Source organism: Lycium barbarum, chromosome 12 (genome assembly GCF_019175385.1).
Source record: "Lycium barbarum isolate Lr01 chromosome 12, ASM1917538v2, whole genome shotgun sequence".
Classification (NCBI taxonomy): domain Eukaryota; kingdom Viridiplantae; phylum Streptophyta; class Magnoliopsida; order Solanales; family Solanaceae; genus Lycium; species Lycium barbarum.
In genome coordinates, this window is record NC_083348.1 from 32,845,295 (window position 1) to 32,870,445 (window position 25,151).

At 37.5% G+C, this 25,151-nt stretch overlaps 1 protein-coding gene across 1 annotated transcript; it reads right to left on the reverse strand.

The window, feature by feature from the left end:
- Positions 1-1,069: 1,069 nt before the first annotated feature.
- Positions 1,070-20,182, reverse strand: LOC132624184 (actin-related protein 2/3 complex subunit 3-like). The gene is made up of 5 exons (XM_060339003.1): positions 20,046-20,182; positions 4,210-4,312; positions 3,738-3,846; positions 3,379-3,651; positions 1,070-1,477 (listed from the first exon to the last, which is right to left on the reverse strand). Exons 1-5 carry the CDS (start codon positions 20,180-20,182, stop codon positions 1,293-1,295), a joined length of 807 nt encoding a protein of 268 aa, XP_060194986.1. The 3' UTR covers positions 1,070-1,292.
- Between the last annotated feature and the right edge of the window lie 4,969 nt (positions 20,183-25,151).

Below are 25,151 nucleotides of genomic sequence, written 5' to 3' on the forward strand. Positions count from 1 at the left end.
CATTCAAAAGAATACTCTACGAGGTTAGTCTAATCCATTGATGTCAATTCATATTTTTAGACTAGGTCAAAGTCAAAGTCAATCCCGATCCCTGTGGTCAAACTCCAAAACTAATTATGTCCGCAGGTCGTTCATAACCCTTCGAGTCCAAATTGATGATTAAATATCTAATTCGACTTCAATTCTATGTCCAAATCCCCGATTTGGTTTTTCAAGGGCTTTAACATGAAATCCCAATTTATACATTCAATTTCATGATTTAGATATCCAAATCTAGCATAAAACATGTATAATCACTAGGTTTAAATGTAGAATCATTACTGCCGTTACTCGATTCCAATTCAAATCCCCCTTCAACCGTAGCTTAAGTAGCCCAAAATTGTGTTGGAATGTCAAAATCCCAAAAGACAACCATCTTATACTTTAGGTTTCTGCGCAATTGTAGCGGCTAGCCAAAAATCTCGGCATCGCAAAAGCGGCCAAAAGGCTCGCAATTGTGGTATGGCCATTTCTGGCCACTTTTGCAATTGTGATGACATGTCCACAATTGGGGTGGTTGTATTTGTAACTGCGATGCACTAGAAAATAATAAGAAATGTGATTCCTTGCCCAAAACTCATCCGAGTCCTCGGCTCCCTACCCAAATCATCCCAACTAGCCCTTAAATATTAAATACATTTATGGATAGTCTTGAATCAAGGAGCTGAAGTAAATACTCAAAATAAGGGGTTGAGATGCTATACGAAACTCATCTGAGACCCTCGGGTACCATCCCAAATCATGCCAACAAGTCCGAGAATACTATATAAACTTATGCACAGTCTTAAAACATGAAACAAATGAGAGGGTTAGGTTGTGACAGTATCAAGAGCAATTGCATGTAGAAAGGATAATTTAATAAGTAAGAGAACACATATTTAAGCTTAACAGTCAAATCCACCAGAAATTAGAAGAAAACACAATGCATTGGGTATATGATTTTGGCTCATCTCCTATACACCATTAGCGTAAAAAATATACATAATTGGGTCACTTTTAAGGTAGCTACCCATAATTAGTGGAATTACAAAGAGTATTAACTAATGTATACTATTAGTGTAAAAACAATTTTGAAACTGCAGATGTATAAGTTATCCATCTGAAAATAAGGCAAGTGATATTCATAACAAGTAAAATTACTAACTGTCAAAAGTTACACATCCAGAAGATGTAAGTTAAATCCACGTGAAGTAATGCTCTATCGAGAAGTATTCTCACTAGCAAACATCATTGTTCTCTTAAAAAAAACGTTATCATTCCTCTGTAGAAGCGTTAATCTCTATATCCTGTGTAGGCACAATTGATCGGAAGCTAAGAAATGATCTCTTGGAAAATGCTAGCCACCATTTATTTGGAGTTCCATTAGGTCGATAAGCAACATTTAATAATCTCTCACTTGTTTCCTCCCGCAATTGCTTTAGGTAATTCCTGAATTGCTCTGTGATCAACTATGACAGTCTAATGAGTTAGTTTAGAATCATTAGGGAAATAGTCTTCTATCAAACGCAAGAGTCGCAAAATTACAGAAAGATTAGAAAAAATGTGAAACCAAAAGCAACAAAATCATCTTAACATCAATTGCGCTCAAGGAAAGATCAAAGTCAACATAGTGAGAATGACACGAAAGAATACACCCACCTTTTGAACGTATTAGATTTAAAATGTTTCAAGTATCAACCATGTTTCTCAGATTCTCTAAATATGTTACCGAACCCGTGTCGGATCCTCCAAAAATACACTACTTTTGGAGGATCCATTGGTGTCTTTGAAGAGTCCGAGCAACATAGAGTCTCACAGTCATAGCTATAGGGAAAACGACACATATTCAATATATATTTCACATGGTTGAAAGGAATAGGAACGACAATAATAACAGGAAAAAAAGAAGAAGAAGAAGTCTTTCTTATGTTGCTTCAAATTTTAGGAGCCTCCAGATATTGAGGAAGAGAAAGAAGGGAGAAAATAACAAAACACTTTAGCTAGATCTAGAGGGTCTGCTTGTTCATCACTAGGCACAAATTGAAAAAATAGATCAATATCAATAAAACTAATGGAACTCTGGACAATATTATTTTATACAAACCTTCTAGTTTCAAGCAATCACCTCTTCTTTCTGATGAGATGATAATACATTTCAAGCCCAATTTAAGATTTTATCATCATAGATGATTGGTTAATTATATCTTTAGAAAGTTATCCATTTTTCCTGCTGACACCACCATTTCATAAAATCCAGCATTAATTACCAGTATTGCAGTATATTCAGTGCCACATCAAAAACTTATTGGCTTTACTAAGCGAGAACATTCTTATGGTACTAGATATATAGTAATCTGATATATGCCATCATAAAGCTTACAATAGATGGTAAAATTGAGATGCAAATGCTTTTCAAGGCACGGTCAAGATAAAATGGTCGCATCCTTTAATCAAAACCCCTTCTTTAATTTTGTCTATTCATGAGAATGTCGGTTCATCTAAAGTAAGACAAAAACAAGAATCATATTTTCTTATCAAACTGGACAGGGAATGTGTGCATTGAAAAATTAAAACACATAGAGAGAATAATACCGGGATATGTTACTTTTTTTTCTGCTCGAAACTGAACCAGGACAATGATAAAAGACAATGAAACTTTAGATCAACTTGTATTGTCTCTCTACTTTACTACATAGATCAACATGTATTGTCTCTCTACATAGATTAAATGCAAATTCATATCTTTTTATTGGAGGCTTCAAACCATATAAAGTATGTGTATTCTAAATGTCCAATGATAGGTGAAATTATCATTATTTACTGAAATATCATAATCTAGCTAAAAATATTCTTTTCCTACTGCTACTGTTAGAAAAAATATCATTTGGACCTAACATACCCATAAGAGGTGCTAGCTAAGTGAGCTGGCCCATTAGTTAATCTAACCCTAAGCCCTGACAGTGTTTGGTAGACTGACTGTAAATCGACTAGAGAATGGCCGGGGTTAGAAATCTCTGTATTATCAAAAGGGAATTTAGGCTATGGAACTAGGGTGATTCATTCAGTCACGTGAGGATTGCCAAGGACCAGTGATTCGATTTGTGCTTGCTACATACGATCTGCTCTACCGAGGAGAACAATCATTAGCCTTCAAACTAGCATTTAATCAAATGATTACAACTACAAATTTCAATTAGCATTTTAGGCTGAGCAAGTAGAGTTAGGTAAACAAGAATTATTTCCTCCACTTGTCTTCAGGAAAGAATTTAGGTAATTCGAGAGTGCTCCTTCCTTAATTTCCAACAACACAATAATAAAAAAGTAGCAAATACTTGGTAGTGAATTCAAAACATAACTTGCCTGCTTCCTGTTGAGACTTTGGTGAAGCAAATAAGCCTGGAAATGGAAAACCTGGCTCCCCAGGTATGACAATATTTTCCAAACCAAGGTTAAATATTGACCTTTTCCCTTCAGCTAAAGTTCTGCAGCCTTCTAGCCTCTTCAATGCCATATTGATATACAAAGTCAAATAGATGAGAAGCTTATCAGTTGAGCTTTTAATATCAAAGTTCCTAAAGAAGATATTTGCTCGAAAGAATGTGATTGATTCGTCCACGATATCTAACAGTGTATCTGCTAGACATTAATAGTAAGATGAATATCACTTTTAAAATATGTAAAACATAGTCACTGGAAAGATGGGATGCACCAAGTTTAACCTTGTTCTGTATCAGAAGCAAATTCATTTATATGGCTTTTCAGAGGCAGTAAAGGACACCCACAAGCTTTGGTAATTCCTTCCTCATCAACAAAACTTGGATGATAACCCTGCAATGAATAAAATAAATTGTTTTTGGTATAACACATGAAAATAATTTAGGCTTAGCCACCCCATCAAAAAACTGTAGAGAATGAAATCAAAGCTCATAAATTCTATAGAAATAATCCAGATAGGTACTTAGAGATATTTCTTTTCCCATACCATGTTCTTGGACGCAACTTCCTAGCCACAAAGTAAAAACCAATCTGCAGATACAATTATCGAGCATTAATTTAGACAGTTCGTTGGCTGCTCGTATTAATTCAAAAGGAGCCAGACACAATGTTTAATTTATAGGTTTACTTCACCTTGTTAAACTTCAGTAACTGATGAATGCAAGTTGTACCCTAAAATTTGTTACTTAGCGATACCATATTTTTCGTTTTCTTTTCGCCATTTTGGTTTTGTTTCTCAATTGATAAGTCCTGTGCTTTACCTATTTGCGTGCTTCTGATTGTATCTTCTTTATGTTTCCTAAGTGAGATACATTTTAAACAATGATAGCAAATTAATTTTGTCAAAACCACATCACGTTACTAAAGCTACATTCCGTATTTTGTCAATTTTATTTAGTTTTAGAATCCTGTAAAACATTTTTAATCAGAGATAATACAAGCAAATATCATTAAAATTTCAGATATAAGCATATACAAATGCTTCAGGTGTGGCCAGAATTCCATACCAAATCAAATGTAGAGTTGAGGGGAACGAGTTGGATGGAGAAATAAAGCAGTCCATTCCAGATATAGGACAAAATTATCAAAAAGAAATAAATAAACGAATCAAGAAAGACCTGACTATTGATTAGTAAAACAGAACTTGATCTTGAAATAAAAAACTAACAAATCAGAGTTCCAGATTAGTGTTCAATTGTAAACACTAAAATTTGATAAAATAATACTACTATTTTTTTATTAAACAATAAGGATGGAGATAATTAAAAATGCCTTTTGGAGGAGTCACAATACTACTGGATATATTGATTAAGTTCCTAGGAGCTTTCCGTTTTAGTAGGATCTTGATTGTGCCAATGAAGACTTGGTCTGTTAGAGGGTTTTTTTTTTGGGTGAAAGTGCTGACACCAAAAAGTCTCATGTTCAATTCTCTCCAGACTCAGTATGTCCAATTTTCTTGTTTATTAATAGTTATTATCTCAGAAAGTTGATTCCAATATCTTTTAACAAAGCAAGTAATTTTCTGAGTTAATAACTATTAGTCGAGAGTCCATCTGAGAAATCAACTCTTTGGACTCGTTGGTACTTGTTGACATCAAAATTTGGTTGGATCTAGTCCGTACAAAATTTGGGCTAAGTCCAAAATTCAAGACATATTGACCCAAATCAATATTTTTGATTAACAAAAGCGGATTAAAATTTAATTCAAATCCAACTATATTTTGGGCTGGGAAATTAAGTTGGGAATCTACAAGACGAACAGAACCCGTGGTCTTCATACCCAAAATTTCTTTCAAAATTTCTTGGTGGCTACTTTATCGGAAACTCTAACTTACACCTATATATAAAGAGTTCACATACTTCTTTGTGAAGGTATCTTGACCGGTGGAAGAAGGGAACAAATGGAGTTGCATAATCTTCTCTAAAAGTTTATGACAAGAAAGAAGTTCGAGAGAAGTCATTTATCAAAAACAATCCAAAGTGCAGCTCAATGTTTTTGAAGATTCAATACATCACCAAAAGTCCATCTTTATTTCAAGAAAGATGCCATATTAACCCTCGAATCAAGATGAATGTAATGACTCGCTTTGTCGTTATAGGCGTTATTCTCTTTTTCCCAAAAATACCCTTCTTGTAGATTCCTCTCGGTAGTACTTAACTTGTGAGATGGGTAATATGGTTCCCAAGGTAATCGGGTGAGTCTTGATTTTTTTCGAGGATTGAAGAATCGTCTACTTGAAATTAGCAGGTAAGAGTTGACCTATAATCAATTTCTGGGAGTTAGTAGAAGACCTAGTATGTTCTGGTACAGGTGCGAAAACGGCGGGCTGCACCTGCGAGTCCGCATCTATGTTACTTCCTCCGTCTCTCTGGAAAATGGAAGGGTTAATGAGTTCCACCTCTGCGAGCCTCAGTCCGCAGAAGCGAGGCTGCATCTACGAGCCTCAATCCCCTTCTGTGGAATTGCTGGAAATCAGAATTTCCTTTTTAATACCTTGTTTCCAAACTCGAACCTAATTTACTCCAAGCACATACCTAGACCTACGGAGCTGGAGGAAGGCCATTTTTTAGGGTTTTCCAAGGTGGTTCATTTGGGGTAAGTTCCCTATCCTTATTTTATGATTTCATCTTAGATTAGTAAAGGTTTTCTTGGGGGGAAACTTTTTTTTGAAAGAGAGTCTATGACTTATAAACCCTAGGTTATTAAATGGGTTTCTTAACTTAAATCAGGGATTATTTTGGGTGGAAAACCTAATGTTTAGCTTGGGTAAGTTATTTCCAACTCTAGTTTATACTTTTAAGGAGAATCTTCAAGTGGGTTAATTTATGGTTTTCTTGAAATTGGGGGTTTGGGGTAGATTAGGGGAACTAAAGCTCATTTGGGGGTTAGAAATGCGTGAGAATTAGGATGTTGATTGTTCGAGCTTTGAGTTGACTAATTTAACTAATTAGTTTCGATTTTTTCCCTGTGTGCCGAGGTCGTTTCTCTAAAGGTCATTTTCTAGTCCTTCTAGGAGTATGGTACCGTGGGTGTTCGTAGATACGTTTTTAATATAGAATACTTATTTTGATTAGACCTTGCTTCGTTCGGATGAGTTCTAAAAAGGGTAGAAGCTCAAGATGGATAGTTTGTGGTTCCTGCTCTGCTTCGAGGTAGGTTACAGTCTACTTATGTATAGACTCCGATTAGCGAAGTGTATTTAGATAATAGTTATTGATGGATAAAGCACGATAGGCCTTCGGGAATGGTGTGGAAGTAGATTCAATTAGGTTGGTATTGTCAGCTCTTATGTGGGCTTGTCGCCATATTTGTTGTGTTTATGACTAGCATTAGTGTGGACTTTTTCTTGACACTATGTTGTACCTCATGAATGGAGAAGGATTGTATTTGATGACGTCTTGTTTAGTTTGGCATTCCCAGCATGCATTACTGAATTCTTAACTTAAGTTATTTGTGAGTTGATTCATTGATTGTTGGGCATATGTTTTCTAGTTCCTTGTAAACTTTGTGTTGAGGTTGATTTTATGCATGACATTGCATCTCACACTTCATTTGTGACTTGTTACGATTGTGATGGAAATGATGATAAAAGTGACAAAGTGTAGCTTTCAAGGTCTTTTCCGGAGAGCGTAAAAGAAAGAGAGTGGCCGTTATCCGAAGTTATTACCGGAGCAGAAGAGTGTGTTCATGATCCGAGGTCATATACAAGAGCGAGAGAGTGTACATGTGTCACGACCCAACCTCGTAAGCCGTGACTGGTGCCCGACATGGACACCCGTATACATACTCTTTAGCTATATGTTCATTTCACATCAAACTCAATAAGGATCTTATAACGACCAAACCATGGTCTCAGATCTGTCACATAAATATTCATATAAATGCAAGCCGACAAGGCTGCCATCATATAATAATATCATATGCAAGCCGACAAGGCCGCCATCATATACGACCATCATACCACAGCACATCGTATAGACACAGCTGAACAGAACCCATACACAACCCACACATATGTCCACAGACCTCTAAGAGTATTAACAGTAACGTAACATATGACGGGACAGGGCCCCGTCGTATCCTTAGTCAACATATGCATATATATATATATATATATATCCGAGAAGGATTTGTACCAAAATTTGGACTCCGGAACAACGGAGCTCTCCAAAATAGCAGAAGGGGAATCCTAAGCTGTCGGATCACCAAAGCGAGTATCTGCACCTGCGGGCATGAAACGCAGCCCCCCCGAAGAAAGAGGGTCAGTACGGAATATGTACCGAGCATGTAAAGCATGAAACACAGTAAACGGGATCATAATTGAAAGAAGAAGTACAGAAAAAGAGTACAATAACCAGAATACCAAGTACTTGCTTTCGAAACATAAATCATGTATGTCAATATCATATATCATATTCGCCCCATTATGGGACTCGGTGAACATGGTCGCCACCCCGTCTCTGGCGCCATAACACAGCATACTCCAGAATATAATATAACTCCGTAACACAGCATAGCTCCGTAACACAGCATAACTCCGTAACACAGCATAACTTCATAACACAGTATAACACCATAACACAGCATAACTCCAGAATATATATATATATATATATATATATATATATATATTGTACCCGACCCTTTAATGAGGGACTCGACGAACAATATAGTGGAAGTGTGCACGATAACATACCCGGCCCGGAACTCGGTGAAAGATATATTGAGGTATGCACGAGCAGAGTAGTGAGAAACTATATGCAATTCAAAACATTTTTAAGGACTCAATAGGATAGTCAACACGAACCATCGTTCGCAATTTCAAATAATAGTCATACCATATACCTTTCGGATGTCCCTGTGGATCATATCAAAATGGAACTTTGAAATCATGTGTACATATCAATATATATAAAACAAAACATACGTTATGGGAATCAAGATCAATAGCCATCCTAGTGGCTCTAAGAATAGGAGTTTCCTTTGGAATCGTATATATATATATATATATATATATATATATATATCGTATATTCATTTCACAACGATCATGCCAAAAAGAAAGAAGGGTTAGCTTCACATACCTTTAGCGCTTATTCGTCACACAGTATGCATACGCTGCCCAATAATATTTCAACCTATATTAAGATGCCAACAACTACGTTTAAGTTACGGGGAGATTCAAAACGTATTCTAACGTTAGTAACTCCTTTCTAGATGTTTGGACGACGTTTTTTCTTTTATCCAAACCAACCACACACAACCAATCCAACATCAATAATTATGTGTTCAATACCAATCCGGACAGCCCACACAACATTCCAAACAGCCCACATTCATAACATGCAATAACGATTCACATACGGCTACGACATTCTCAAGTTACTTCTAATAGTTTGTAACCTTAGCGTTTGCATGTAACAACTTTTAACAGCCCATCCAACATACAATATGATGTATACTCTTAACTTATAATTAGTCTTTCCAACTTAATGAAAACACAAGTCCAAAACAGTCCCTAACCAACAACACATCCAAAACAGTCCCAAACCGACAACATAACAATGTTCGGAATTCTTGCAAACGTTTACGAACATACTAAGCCAACCACATACGATTTTTACACATCATTTCATGTATTCTTTTCATATAATTTCAGTAAGTTATGACCAGCTATCCACACGACAAGTACAACATCAATTCATACGCAACTACGCTACATCGTCATTTCTATAATCCTTACAACAACTCACAAACGACTTTAGTTTCAACTCCAACCATTAAACACCTTCATTTCCATCATAAATTTCATGATAATAACAATCAAAATATCAAGTAAAAACAGTTCACTGACTTCCTCACAAAACAGTCCACACACGGTTTCAACATGCTTCAACATCACTCACATAAAATCATAGATTCACTTTATTTTCATACTAACACAACTTCACCTTTAACCTTCCAATTCTTTTCATTCTTTTTACCATGAGATCTATGATAGTAACATCCATATTTATTAAAGAAAATTAGTTCATTAATTCCACCAAAACAGTCCCCTCGGCCACATAGTCATTCCAACACCAACATTCATGATTGTATGCATGCGATTCATGTTCTTCAAGTTACAACAATTCTTCAACATCAACACATATAACCTCATGGTTACTATCATGTTTCAAAATCAACACACCTTATTTCATACATACAACTTATATCTACTCATCTACATCACCCTTAATGCATGGAAAAGAAAGTTAGATCTTACCTTGACAACTTGACTTCTCTACTTGGCTAGAGTTGGTGACTTGAGATGAAAATGGTTCTTGTTGCTCCAAAGACTATCTTCACGTTTTAGGGACCTTCTAAAGGGTTGAAACACCTTGGAAAATAAATTTTGGATCAAGACTCAAAGAGCTCAAAAATTAGCCAAGCTTGACCGAATGCTCTCTCTCTCTCTAGGCTTAGGTTTTCTTTCTTTGTGTTGTGTAGTTGAACTGAATTGTGATGGATGATTTCTTGGTCATTATTTGGTTCAACTTTGATGCCTACAAGTTGGCACATGCTCCACTTATGGCATGAGTCACTCCTTTAACTTTACACCTAAAAGTTTCTTTCTTTTCCCCTCTACTTTTGACTATATGGCCGAATTTGTCTCCCTTTGTTTCCTTTCTTCTTCTTCTTTCTTTACAATTGTTTACAAGACAATCTCATGTGTGGTGAATGATTCACACACCACCCTTTGTCCATTGTAATCATTCCAAGATGAATGATCCATATTTAATGTGAAATGATCCCTCCACCATGTTATGTCTTCCTAAAATAATGTATACTTTCATAAAGTAGTGGATGCTTAAATATTCAATTGCATGCTTCAACTTTTTCTCCTCAAATTTTCAGCTCTTGGCCGAATTTCACACTTGGTTATGAAGTGTATTTTTGTTGTCCACAATATATTGAAAATGTAGTGGATGAATCAACATTTAATTGCACATTTGTATGTCTTCCATTAGCCTTATTTTAGATGACTTTGAGTCATCCTTTTACCTTGGCACGTTGGTGTTCCTTCTTAGTTCATTGTTGTCAAAAAAATTTTTACTTAACACCACAATTAAGTAATTCCTAATCTCCAATGACATTTTTATACTAAGTAAAATTTATAACCGATTAGTTCTAGTTTAAAAATTAAAGATTCGAGTTTTCTATCTCACGTCGATTCTTTCGCGAATAACTCGACGTTTATAATACGGGGTCTAACATTCTCCCCCCTTTAGAACATTCGTCCTCGAATGTTGAATTGGTCCCGTAAGGTCCTATAATAATTTTTGGAAAGGTTTCCCGTATCGTCATAACATATAGTCTTATCGGACAATCAATATAATCAAGTGAGGAGTTGAAGTTACCTGTAGGCGTAGAGAACAAGTAAGGATACTTGCCCTTCATCTCCTCCTCGGCTTCCCAAGTCATCTCTTCCCTGTTGTTGTTTCGCCATAATACTTTGACGGAAGCCACGTCCTTAGTTCGTAACCTCCTAACCTGCCGATCAAGTATGGCTATAGGCTGCTCCTCGTAAGATAATTCCTCTTTCACTTGGAAATCATCTACGGGAAATACCCTGGAAGGATCGCCTATACATTTGCGAAGCATTGATACGTGAAAGACTGGATGCACTGCTTCCAAATCAGCCGGTAGGTCTAACTCGTAGGCAACCTGGCCTACTCTACGGACAATCTGATAAGGTCCAATATATCTCGGGCTTAGCTTCCCTTTCCTGCCAAATCTCATGACACCTTTCATGGGCGACACCTTCAGGAACACCCAGTCACCAACCTGAAATTCCAAGTGTCGACGTCGATTATCTGCATATGATTTCTGCCGACTCTGGGCCGCCAGTAATCTCTCCTGAATGAGCTTCACCTTATCAACAACCTGTTGAATCATATCCTGGCCTATCAGCTTGGTCTCACCAACATCAAACCAGCCAATAGGTGATCTGCACTTCCTCCCATACAAGGCCTCATACGGTGCCATCTGGATACTCGAATGGTAGCTGTTATTATAGGAGAACTCAATAAGTGGCAAATGATCATCCCAGCTACCCCGGAAATCCATAACACAGGCCCGTAACATGTCTTGTAGTGTCTGAATGGTACGCTCGGCCTGTCCGTCAGTCTGAGGGTTAAACGCCGTGCTGAGACTCACTTGTGTCCCCAATCCCTCCTGGAAGGATCTCCAGAAGTTAGCTGTGAACTGGGCTCCTCTATCAGAGATAATAGTTGTGGGAACCCCGTGAAGTCTCACTATCTCCTTAAGGTACAACCTGGCATAATCCTCAGCTGAATATGTAGTCCTGACTGGAAGGAACTGGGCTGACTTTGTCAACCTATCAACGATGACCCAAACAGGGTCATATTTTCGCAGAGTGCGAGGTAAACCTATGACGAAGTCCATATTAATCATCTCCCACTTCTAGGTCGGAATCTCCATCTCTTGTAATAGTCCTCCGGGCTTCTGGTGTTCGACTTAACCTGCTGACAATTCGGACGCTAAGCAACAAATTCTGCTATATCCCTCTTCATGCCATCCCACCAATACAAGCATCTGAGGTCATGATACATCTTCGTTGACCCTGGATGAATATAATAACGGGCACAGTGTGCCTCTCCGATCACCTGTTGTCGTAACCCTGCAACCTCAGGTACACATAATCTATCTTTGTATCGTAGTACCCCGTCAGGTGCAACCTTAAATGGGGTCTCTTCCTTTTGAAGAGCTACATCCCTATGATGTACAAGGATAGGGTCCTCGTACTGGTGTCTCTTTATCTCTTCTATGATAGAGGACTCAGCAACTCCCCGAACAGAAATCCTGCCATTTTCAGAATCAGCCAAACGGACTCCCAAATTAGCTAACTGGTGAATCTCACGGACTATCTCCTTCCGCTCTAGTTGTACGTCTGCCAAACTGCCCATAGATCGACGGCTGAGTGCATCTGCTACCACATTTGCTTTCCTTGGGTGGTATAGAATGTCAACATCATAGTCCTTCAGCAACTCTAGCCACCGCCTCTGCCGCAGATTCAGCTCCTTCTGCTTAAAGATGTACTGGAGACTCTTATGATCTGTATAAAGGTCAACATGCACACCATATAAATAATGTCTCCATAGTTTTAGAGCATGAATCACCGCTGCTAACTCCAGATCATGGGTGGGATAATTTCTTTCGTGATTTCTGAGCTGTCGGGAGGCATAGGCTATAACTTTGCCATGTTGCATCAGCACACAACCTATTCCAACACCGGAAGCATCACAATAAATGACATAGCCATCCGGTCCCTCAGGAAGAGTTAGAACTGGGGCCGTAGTCAACTTATCTTTCAGCAACTGGAAACTCCGCTCACAAGCGTCGGTCCACTGGAACTTAGCTGCCTTCTGGGTTAGCCTCGTTAAAGGCGTTGATAATGAGGCAAACTTCTCTACGAACCTTCTGTAATACCCTGCTAGCCCCAGAAATCTGCGTACTTCAGTAGGTGTCGTAGGTCTAGGCCAAGTCTTCACCGCCTTAATCTTCTGCGTATCTACCCGAACGCCGTCATCTCCAATAATATGCCCCAAGAATGCTACTGAAGTCAACCAGAATTCACATTTAGAGAACTTAGCATAAAATTTCTGGTGCTGAACCACCCCAAGTACCGTTCTCAAATGATCTGCATGCTCCTCTTCTGATCGTGAATAGACAAGAATATCATCAATGAATACAATTACGAACAGGTCAAGAAATGGCTTGAACACTCTGTTCATCAGATCCATAAATACCGCTGGAGCATTGGTCAATCCAAAGGACATCACTCTAAATTTGTAATGCCCGTATCGGGTCCTGAATGCAGTCTTTGGAATGCCTGCCTCCTTTACCCGCACCTGGTGATAACCTGACCGCAAGTCAATCTTCGAGAAACACTTAGCACCCTGCAACTGGTCGAATAAACCATCGATCCTGGGGAGGGGATACCTGTTCTTTATTGTTACTTTATTCAGCTGCCTATAATCAATATACATCCGTAGCGACCCATCCTTCTTCCTTACAAATAATACCGGTGCTCCCCGAGGTGATGTACTGGGCCTTATGAAGCCCTTTTCAAATAAATCTTTCAGTTGCTCCTTCAGTTCCTTCAGTTCTTGTCCGTTAAGGATTCCACTATTTCCGAGGTGAAGTCATATACACGCAGTACTCCTTTTATGCCTTATGCTCTTTTACCCTTGTTGCGTACCCAGCACTAACTTCTGACTTACTCAGAATCACACCAATTTCATCTTAATAATGGTTTATCTTATCACCTTGTCGTCGTACTATACCTTTAAGTTCGTATCTATATATTTCCCTTTTATTTTATGCTCGTACTCAATTAATTACGTCTATCTTGGGTGTTTCCTTTAGTATTCCCTTACCATAGCTCCAGTCCTTGTCCATCTTTTATTCTGTGCGCGAGGAATCTCATGCTACCTCTATATTCTCTGCATAATCTCTTTCTCTTTTTCAAAACGTATTATGTTCATCCCTATGTGTTCTTATCATCCTAGTCATTTTCTAGCACTCATTCTACCTCGTTGCTCTCCTTTCTATAGTTTGGTCTTTCACAGTTCCGTCACTTATACTACTCGTATTCTCGGCTACAGATGTCATAACTTATTATTGCACTGTTATTTACCTTTCTTCTTATTTCCTTCTTTTAATTAACTCCTTCTTTCCTTGTGCTCACTTTCACTTTCGTTATCACATAGTCTCTACTCTGAACTTTCCCTATAAGACTTTATAAGTCTTTCTTATTCGTTTTATAGCTCGCCTTTATACTTTAGTCACATAGATCACGTCATATCTTTTAGTTACTTCCTCGCTAGGCTTTACTCATTTTCATAACAATCTCGCATAATATCCTATTCGTAACCAATCCTATAGTGTAACACTTCTTAACCTTTTACCCTTTCTGGTAAACCTTACCCTTAATACCTCACAAGCTGTCTTATCAATACATTCGTATTCGTCACAATTCTTCCTCCTCCGTACTCTTGTCTCAATCATACTATTACTCCTTTTAACTATAGACTCATCGTAATTTATCCCTACTGATCAATTCAGTTGATATCTCAACATAACACTCTATTAAGATTCTCCAGCCTTTTCTAAATTATCTTAACATTTCCTTTTTACCATATTGATCTTGACCTCATAATTACTATTACCATCTATTCAGCAATTAACTTATTTCTCGAGGTCAGCCGTACTCGCAGCTTAGTCAAATCCTGTCATTACTACTGACAGAACCTTTCAGGACGTATTACAAACCTACATCTCATTCTCTTTTTATTTCTAGGAAAATTTTGGTAGAGTTTCCTCTGTATTTCTTATTATCTCAAACCTGCACGCAGGAAATACCAACAATGCCTCACAGGGCCAACATATATATACATATATATATATATATATATATATATATATATATATATATATATATATATATATAGCATATCGTATCATAGCCACACAGGGCTCCCAATATCAACAACAATATGAAAATGATGAACATCTATGCCCAACTCAAACTGCACCTGTTATGCTTTCCTGTTTACTTTCTCTTTAAATTTTCAATTTTACATTTCAATCGTACTTCCATACCTTACTCGACATATATCATTCGTACCTTTGCTTACCTGCGTACTTTGTAACTTCTAATATCATCAGTCACTTTCTTCTGTCGATGCCGTTCATCAGCTGAAATCATGGGTTAGTATAAGGAATTTCATTTCCTATGGATTGGGCTCTATCGCACGATCTCAGATATGAAAGAAAGGTAACATCCTAATTGTCCTGTAGCTTCCAGTTTATAGATGTGGTGCACAACACACCGATAAACAAGACTCTACTAGACACGGTCTGTAGACACTCCGAGGATAAATCGCTCTGATACCACTTTTGTCACGACCCAACCCCGTAAGCCGTGACTGGTGCCCGACATGGACACTCGTATATATACTCTTTAGCTATATGTTCATTTCACATCAAACTCAATATGGATCTTATAACGACCAAACCATGGTCTCAGAACTGTCACATAAATATTCATATAAATGCAAGCCGACAAGGCTGCAATCATATAATAATATCATATGAAAGCCGACAAGGCCGCCATCATATACGAACATCATACCACAGCACATCGTATAGACACAGCTGAACAGAACCCATACACAACCCACACATATGTCCACAGACCTCTAAGTGTATCAACAGTAACGTAACATATGACGGGACAGGGCCCCGTCGTACCCTTAGTCAACATATGCATATATATATATATATATATATATATATATATATATATATATATATATATATATATATATATATATATATATATATATATATATCCGAGAAGGATTTGTACCAAAATCTTGACTCCAGAACAACAGAGCTCTCCAAAATAGCAGAAGGGGAATCCTAAGCTGTCGGATCACCAAAGCGAGTATCTGCACCTGCGGGCATGAAACGCAGACCCCCGAAGAAAGGGGGTCAGTACGGAATATGTACCGAGCATGTAAAGCATGAAACACAGTAAACGGGATCATAATTGAAATAAGAAGTACCGAAAATGAGTACAATAACCAGAATACCAAGTACTTGCTTTCGAAACATAAATCATGTATGTCAATATCATATATCATATCCGGCCCCATTATGGGACTCGGTGAACATGGTCGCCACCCCGTCTCTGGCGCCATAACACAGCATACTCCAGAATATAATATAACTCCGTAACACAGCATAACTCCGTAACACAGCATAACTCCATAACACAGCATAACTCCATAACACAGCATAACTCCGTAACACAGCATAACTTCATAACACAGCATAACACCATAACACAGCATAACTCCAGAATATATATATATATATATATATATATATATATATATATATATATATATATATATATATATATATATATATATGTATATTGTACCCGACTCTTTAATGAGGGACTTCGCGAACAATACAGTGGAAGTGTGCACGATAACATACCTGGCCCGGGACTCGGTGAAAGATATATTGAGGTATGCACAAGCAGAGTAGTGAGAAACTATATGCAATTCAAAACATTTTTAAGGACTCAATAGGATAGTCAACACGAACCATCATTCGCAATTTCAAATAATAGTCATACCATATACCTTTCGGATGTCCCTGTGGATCATATCAAAATGGAACTTTGAAATCATGTGTACATATCAATATATATAAAACAAAATATACGTTATGGGAATCAAGATCAATAGCCATCCTAGTGGCTCTAAGAATAGGAATTTCCTTTGGAATATATATATATATATATATATATATATATATATATATATATATATATATCGTATATTCATTTCACAACGATCATGCCAAAAAGAAAGAAGGGTTAGCTTCACATACCTTTAGCGCTTATTCGTCACACAGTATGCATACACTGCCCAATAATATTTCAACCTATATTAAGATGCCAACAACTACGTTTAAGTTACGGGGAGATTCAAAACGTATTCTAACGTTAGTAACTCCTTTCTAGATGTTTAGACGACGTTTTTTCTTGTATCAAAAACAACCACACACAACCAATTCAACATCAATAATTATGTGTTCAATACCAATCCGGACAGCCCACACAATATTCCAAACAGCCCACATTCATAACATGCAATAACGATTCACATACGGCTACGACATTCTCAAGTTACTTCTAATAGTTTGTAACCTTAACGTTTGCATGTAACAACTTATAACAGCCCATCCAACATACAATATGATGTATACTCTTAACTTATAATTAGTCTTTCCAACTTAATGAAAACACAAGTCCAAAACAGTCCCTAACCAACAACACATCCAAAACAGTCCCTAACCGACAACATAACAATGTTCGGAATTCTTGCAAACGTCTACGAACATACTAAGCCAACCACATACGATTTTTACGCATACTTTCATGTATTATTTTCATATAATTTCAGTAAGTTATGACCAGCTATCCACACGACAAGTACAACATCAATTCATACGCAACTACGCTACATCGTCATTTCTATAATCCTTAAAACAACTCACAAACGACTTTAGTTTCAACTCCAACCATTAAACACCTTCATTTACATCATAAATTTCATGATAATAACAATCAAAATATCAAGTAAAAATAGTTCACTAACTTCCTCACAAAACAGTCCACACACGGTTTCAACATGCTTCAACATCACTCACATAAAATCATAGATTCACTTTATTTTCATACTAACACAACTTTACCTTTAACCTTCCAATTATTTTCATTATTTTTACCATGAGATCTATGATAGTAACATCCATATTTATTAAAGAAAATTAGTTCATTAATTCCGCCAAAACAGTCCCCTCGGCCACATAGTCATTCCAACACCAACATTCATGATTTTATGCATGCGTTTCATGTTCTTCAAGTTACAAATATACTTAAACATCAACACATATAACCTCATGGTTACTATCATGTTCCAACATCAACACACCTTATTTCATACATACAACTTATATCTACTCATCTACATCACCCTTAATGCAAGGAAAAGAAAGTTAGATCTTACCTTGACAACTTGACTTCTCTACTTAGCTAGAGTTGGTGACTTGAGATGAAAATGGTTCTTGTTGCTCCAAAGACTATCTTCACGTTTTAGGGACCTTCTAAAGGGTTGAAACACCTTGGAAAATAAATTTTGGATCAAGACTCAAAGAGCTCAAAAATTAGCCAAGCTTGGCCGAATGCTCTCTCTCTAGGCTTAGGTTTTCTTTCTTTGTGTTGTGTAGTTGAAATGAATTGTGATGACTGATTTCTTGGTCATTATTTGGTTCAACTTTGATGCCTACAAGTTGGCACATGCTCCACTTATGGCATGAGTCACTCCTTTAACTTTACACCTAAAATTTTCTTTCTTTTCCCCTCTACTTTTGACTATATAGCCGAATTTGTCTCCCTTTGTTTCCTTTCTTCTTCTTTCTTTTCAATTGTTTACAAGACAATCTCATGTGTGGTGAATGATTCACACACCACCCTTTGTCCATTGTAATCATTCCAAGATGAATGATCCATATTTAATGTGAAATGATCCCTCCACCATGTTATGTCTTCCTAAAATAATGTATACTTTCATAAAGTAGTGGATGCTTAAATATTCAATTGCATGCTTCAACTTTTTCTCCTCAAATTTTCAGCTCTTGGCCGAATTTCACACTTGGTTATGAAGTGTATTTTTGTTGTCCACAATATATTGGAAATGTAGTGGATGAATCAACATTTAATTGCACATTTGTATGTCTTCCATTAGCCTTATTTTAGATGACTTTGAGTCATCCTTTTACCTTGGCACGTTGGTGTTCCTTCTTAGTTCATTGTTGTCACACTATTTTTTACTTAACACCACAATTAAGTAATTCCTAATCTCCAATGACATTTTTATACTAAGTAAAATTTATAACCGATTAGTTCTAGTTTAGAAATTAAAGATTCGAGTTTTCTATCTCACGTCGACTCTTTCGCGAATAACTCGACGTTTATAATACGGGGTCTAACAACATGGAATTTGTGGGTCCCTCATGGGTCGTGGCTATTGAGGCATTTCCCTTAGCATGTGTGTACAATGGAAAAGGGCATGTGTGGCAGCTGTAATTGCATTGCATAGCATCAACATTCATTCATCCATTCTTGATTGTTAGTTGACGCATTTGTTCATAGAATTCTTATTGATGACTTATTGAGTTGTTGTGTACCTGCAAGATTCTTTTATTTAGAAATGTGATAGACTTGAGGGTTAGAGATTACTCCTAGGGTTATGATCTTTGAAAAATGAGTCATTGTGTCTTTATATGTGGTGAATTGCTATATGAACATGTTTAGTGACTGTAATCGATTGCATATCTGCTCTACCTGTTTATTTATGCTTATTTATATGCGTTATCTAGTCGTTGTTAACCTATGATACCTACAAGTATGTGTGTTTGTACTCATACTACTCTTGCTACACTCTTTGTGGAGTGAAGAGTTTATTTCAAGTGTGTGTTCGAGACCTTGTGTTAGATCCAAGGATATCATCAGAGGTGTTCGAGCGATGCTACAAGCCGGACCTGCAGCCCGGAGTCTCTTCATATATATTTTGTCCATCTTATTCCTACGGACAATATTTATTTCTTTTGGAGTTTGTTGTTCATTTCAACTTTGTAATTTCTTGTAGAAGCTCTTGTACCGGTTAAGACCAAGTTTTGGGAAGTTCATAATAAAAGTCTTTCTTTTCGCATTGCTTATAACATTATGATTTTATTTATGTTTCAACGTATTTAATTTTCGCACATGTGTCTTAAAAGAAGTCAATGTTTTGGGGGTTGGTTCGCCTACCGGGGGGATAGTGTAAGTGCCATCATGGCCCGTGACTTGGGTCGTGACAAGTTGGTATTGTGCAGGTACTCTTACAGCTCCCGGATATTGTAATGGCCAACATTCACTGGAATGCCATCCAGTATGCAAGCAATCATCAGAGCACGGGTGTACGTGCAGTTCGAAGTGTTCCCCGAAGGGCAAACCCTGCGAGCAATGATATACTGCCACATCTTCGCTTTAGCGGTAAATGTCCGCAGAATTGATCCCCATTTTTTGGTTACTCCAACGAATCTTGTCTCTACTACTTTCCGGGCACGACTTTGACACTTCCCAGTCCACATTTTCAGAAGTGTCCTTCTGTCATGCCCCAAACCTGGGCCTGGATGTAACATGGCACCCGGTGCCTGACTACAGACCGAGCGAACCAACTGACTGACTGAATCAACATGTGGTATCATATCATACTGAATACGGAATATAAACTAACACATGCTGATATACTGAAAGTCTGAATGATCATAATCAAAGTGCGGAAACACTAATATGAGTCTGAAGCATAACTGTAGCCAACATAGCCTAACATGAAAAGCCTGCGACTCTGTCCAACTATTACTCTAGCCTATGAAGCCTCTAATGAAGTACTGAAAACACTGATTGTCTGTAAATACTAAAAGACTGTAAGGTAATGATAATTCCCGGAAGAACCGGGGATTACCAAATAGTTGGTACTAGAATCCTAGCGCTCTGAATCGTCAACCTATAAATCCATTACCTGCATCTCAGGCAAAAGAGACGTCATACATTTGAATTGTACTCGTATGTAAAGCAACTGAAAGAAAGAACTGTAAGTGGGGTGCTCGGGGAAAGGGCAACCCAAATAAATCAACACATAATGTACTAAAACTGAAACTGAAATGAACAGCAGAAGTAAAGTGAAAAGGTACTCCCTGCTCTGAATATGAATCACATGCTTTACGGAGTTAATGATTCGGGGCCTTGGCCCAATATGGATGCATAAAACTATGACCTTGGCTAAGTAAGTGCTAACACTCCGGGGCCTTGGCCCAATATAAATGTACGGCCGGCTGAGTAAGTGCGTCAGTCGGTGGGCTTGGCCACCTATACGTATACATCAGACTGTGCCCTTGGGCAACGATGTAGGTGTTCAACATTCCATAATATATATAGGAACTAAAAATCATACTGTAATGCATAACACTGGAATACTGGTCAAAACTGAATTGAGACATGTATTTCTAAATTGATTATGGAGTGTAAACATACTGAGTTTTCATGACCAAGACTCATGGAATATAAAGTAACTGAAAGTCATACTCTAACACATGATACTGAAATACTGAATTATACTGAATAGAACCAGGCTGAGACATGTATTCATAAATTGATTATGAGAGCTGAAGCCTTGGCTATTTTCTAAACATACTGAGTTTCTAGATTGAGACTCATGGGTATAAATCATAAGTCTATTAGATTACGTTCTGAGTTCACAACATTGAAAATGAAAGTCACGAATGAATTACGAAACTAAAGAATAGAGGTTCTTCAACTATTCATGAAACTAAGGTATAACTGTAATTCTGAGGCAAATCGTAATAGTCAATAAACCATGTCGTAGGGAGAATCATCAACATTCCCAAACATAGAGAGTTAGACTCACATACCTTAATTTTGGCCTTTGAGTGTAATACAACATTCGTCACCCCTTTTAACTTTAATCTATAGCAATACAAGTCAAAGAGATTCCATATTAGCAACAATATCCATGCTTTGGTCATCTAAGCATTTTATCAAACACTTGGTGGGCATAAAGCTCCACAACCTTCATTAATGGTGTTTTCTTCACCCAATTCCCATTCTATTAATTCTAACTGATTCCACAATCTCAATTATGTGTAATTAACATCATTCTTCATCACTCATATGATTACAAAAATCTCAAGCCAACAATCCAAAACCCTAGCATAGTTCATAAAATGCTCTTTATCAAACTCATTTACTGTTCTCCCAAGAATTCATCAATTCACAACTATAAGTGATTAGAGAGTAGAAGTATTACCTTTTTGAAGTTCTATCTCCTTGAATTCGGATGTTAGGGTTTCCACTTCCAACATTAACGTTTCAATCACAACTCTATGGGTTAGAAGGGTTTACTCAAGTTAGAAAGGGATTAGAGACTTGAAATCAACCTAGAATCATTAGAGAACTCACCTTTGAGGGTTATTGAGGCTTGGGACTTGTTCTCCCTTTCCATAGGATTAATTTTCGTGAATAGGGGGTGTTAGGGAATGAATCCCAAGCTTAAATATAACTTAAAACACGAAATTCGACTTTTTGATCCAAAACCCGATCATTTCCGAGATGGACCCGCCATATATGGCCATTGTGGGACCCCCTACAGGTACCTGACCATAGAGGGTGTTTTTATGAGATCGGTCTGCGATGCGGGGCCATCGCACATGCCCTCGCGCGCGGTCTGCGTTGGTTCTGCATAGTGTTCTGTAAAATGGCCATAACTTTTTGTAAAGAGATTCGTTTGGGCTTCCCAATATACCGTTGGAAATGTATTGCAAATTCTTACAACTTTCATGCTTTAAGTTTTCTCATATTCCTAATGGATTTGCACGAAATCTGGATGGAAGGCAGACCTACCATAAACTTAGTCGATTCTATCGAATCTTGCGCGCCTCACTATTCGTCTTGATTCCAAACAACCTATTTCCACCAAAACTCATCCCAATGGGACTTCATATGTATAAAATTACACATTAATATTCATTTAACACATCCACACCTATTCTGAATTTATGGAGTGTTACATTGACGCGTGGCCAACGCACATGGCCTGCTGCTCTAAGCGTTTTAGCAACGCTCATATCTTCTTGCTCTGATCTCTGTTTTGCCTGATCTTTATATGGATGGAAAGGTATTTCCACGTACTATAACTTTCATTAAGGAACCTTTGCGAAATTCTCAACTAATAAAGGGATTACGGTTGCCTGAAGTAGGCCCCTCGACCACTTTTGCAAAAACGTGAAACCTTCTAAATTTTATTCTACTTTCTTAATACGAGTCATACCTTAGTCTGAGGACCCGTGGTGTTACACCTTCTCTTGCATTGGCCCCACTGGATGATTGGGCAAGTGGTAAAAATAATTGGTGTAACGACCCGTTTGGTCGTTATAGTCTTTTCGGCATTTTCGCCCTTTCCTGAGCATTGATTAGCTTAATTTTGACCCGAGGGGACCGTTGTCACGTTTCCCAAGGTGTCTAGACCGGATTCGGGCAACCTTTGTGAATATAGGCTTAAAGTGAAAAAATGGTTGACCTAAAGTTGACTTTTGGGTAAACAAACCTTTTTGGGAATTTCGTCTATTTCGAGAGGTCCGGGTGGTCGTTTAGAACTTGGGTGTGTATTTGGTTAGGTTTCCAATACACTCAGATGCAATTCGGGACTTGGGTTGGGAAATTGGAATTAAGGCAACGGGGGTTGAATGTTACACCTCGGGAATTCCCCCGTGAACGTACAGTGAATAGACTAACGAAGAAAACGAGTATATGATGTTTTAGTACGAAGGGAACGACGTTTGACGACCCTAAGTAAGATTTCAAAGGAAATTGCAATGCAAGGTAGGTTATGCTCCACAATGACTAATTATAGGTTTTGGAAATGTGAAAAGTTGCAGGTTTGCATTCTGGCCAGTTGGTCGTAAAATGAAGCCTTGGCTGTTTTCTAAGCATACTGAGTTTCTAGATTGAGACTCATGGGTATAAATCATAAGTCTATTAGATTACGTTCTGAGTTCACAACATTGAAAATGAAAGTCACGAATGAATTACGAAACTAAAGAATAGAGGTTCTTCAACTATTCATGAAACTAAGGTATAACTGTAATTCTGAGGCAAATCGTAGTAGTCAATAAACCATGTCATAGGGAGAATCATCAACATTCCTAAACATAGAGAGTTAGGCTCACATACCTTAATTTTGACCTTTGAGTGTAATACAACATTCGTCACCCCTTTTAACTTTAATCTATAGCAATACAAGTCAAAGAGATTCCATATTAGCAATAATATCCATGCTTTGGTCATCTAAGCATTTTATCAAACACTTGGTGGGCATAAAGCTCCACAACCTTCATTAATGGTGTTTTCTTCACCCAATTCCCAATCTATTACTTCTAACTGATTCTACAATCTCAATTATGTGTAATTAACACCATTCTTCATCACTCATATGATTACAACAATCTCAAGTCAGCGATCCAAAACCCTAGCATAGTTCATAAAATGCTCTTTATCAAACTCATTTACTGTTCTCCCAAGAATTCATCAATTAACAACAAACTCATTTACTGTTCTCCCAAGAATTCATCAATTAACAACTATAAGTGATTAGAGAGTAGAAGTGTTACCTTTTTGAAGTTCTATCTCTTTGAATTCGAATGTTAGGGTTTCCACTTCCAACATTAACGTTTCAATCACAACTCTATGGGTTAGATGTGGCTGGAAAGTATTCTGGTCCGTTCAAATGAATTCCAAACTTTTGCTGCTCATATTTGCTTTTTCGAAATCAAATTTCCCAAATAAGAATGATGCCTCTTATGGATGACATGGAGGGTATGTATCTCTTAAACCTTTAATCCAACATGATAAATTTACCATTTCGATGTCGATCTCATAATTACTATTATTATCAATTCAACCGTTAACTTTATTTCTCGAAGTCAGACGTACTTGCAACTTAGTCAAATCTTATCATTACTGTTGACACAACCTTTCAAGAATGTTACAAACTTATATCTCATTCTCTTTTTTTATTTCTAGGAAAATTTTGGCAGAGTTTCCTCTGTATTTCTTGCTATCCCAAAACCTGCATGCAGGAAATACCAACAATGCCTCACAGGGCCAACATATATACGTATATATCATATCGTATCATAGCCACACAGGGCTCCCAATTTCCAGCAAAAAGTATAAAGGTGTCGGAACTTACCTCACATATCGCACCTCTAGACGTATCTGATCCTTTAACGATCTGTCTTGTTATACCTCTCCATCTACCTTCTCTTTTATCCTTCAACTTCACATTTCAACCATATTTCAATATTCTCACCTTATCCGACGTGCCCCTTTCGCACCGTTGCTTACTTGTGTACTTTGTAACTTCTAATATCA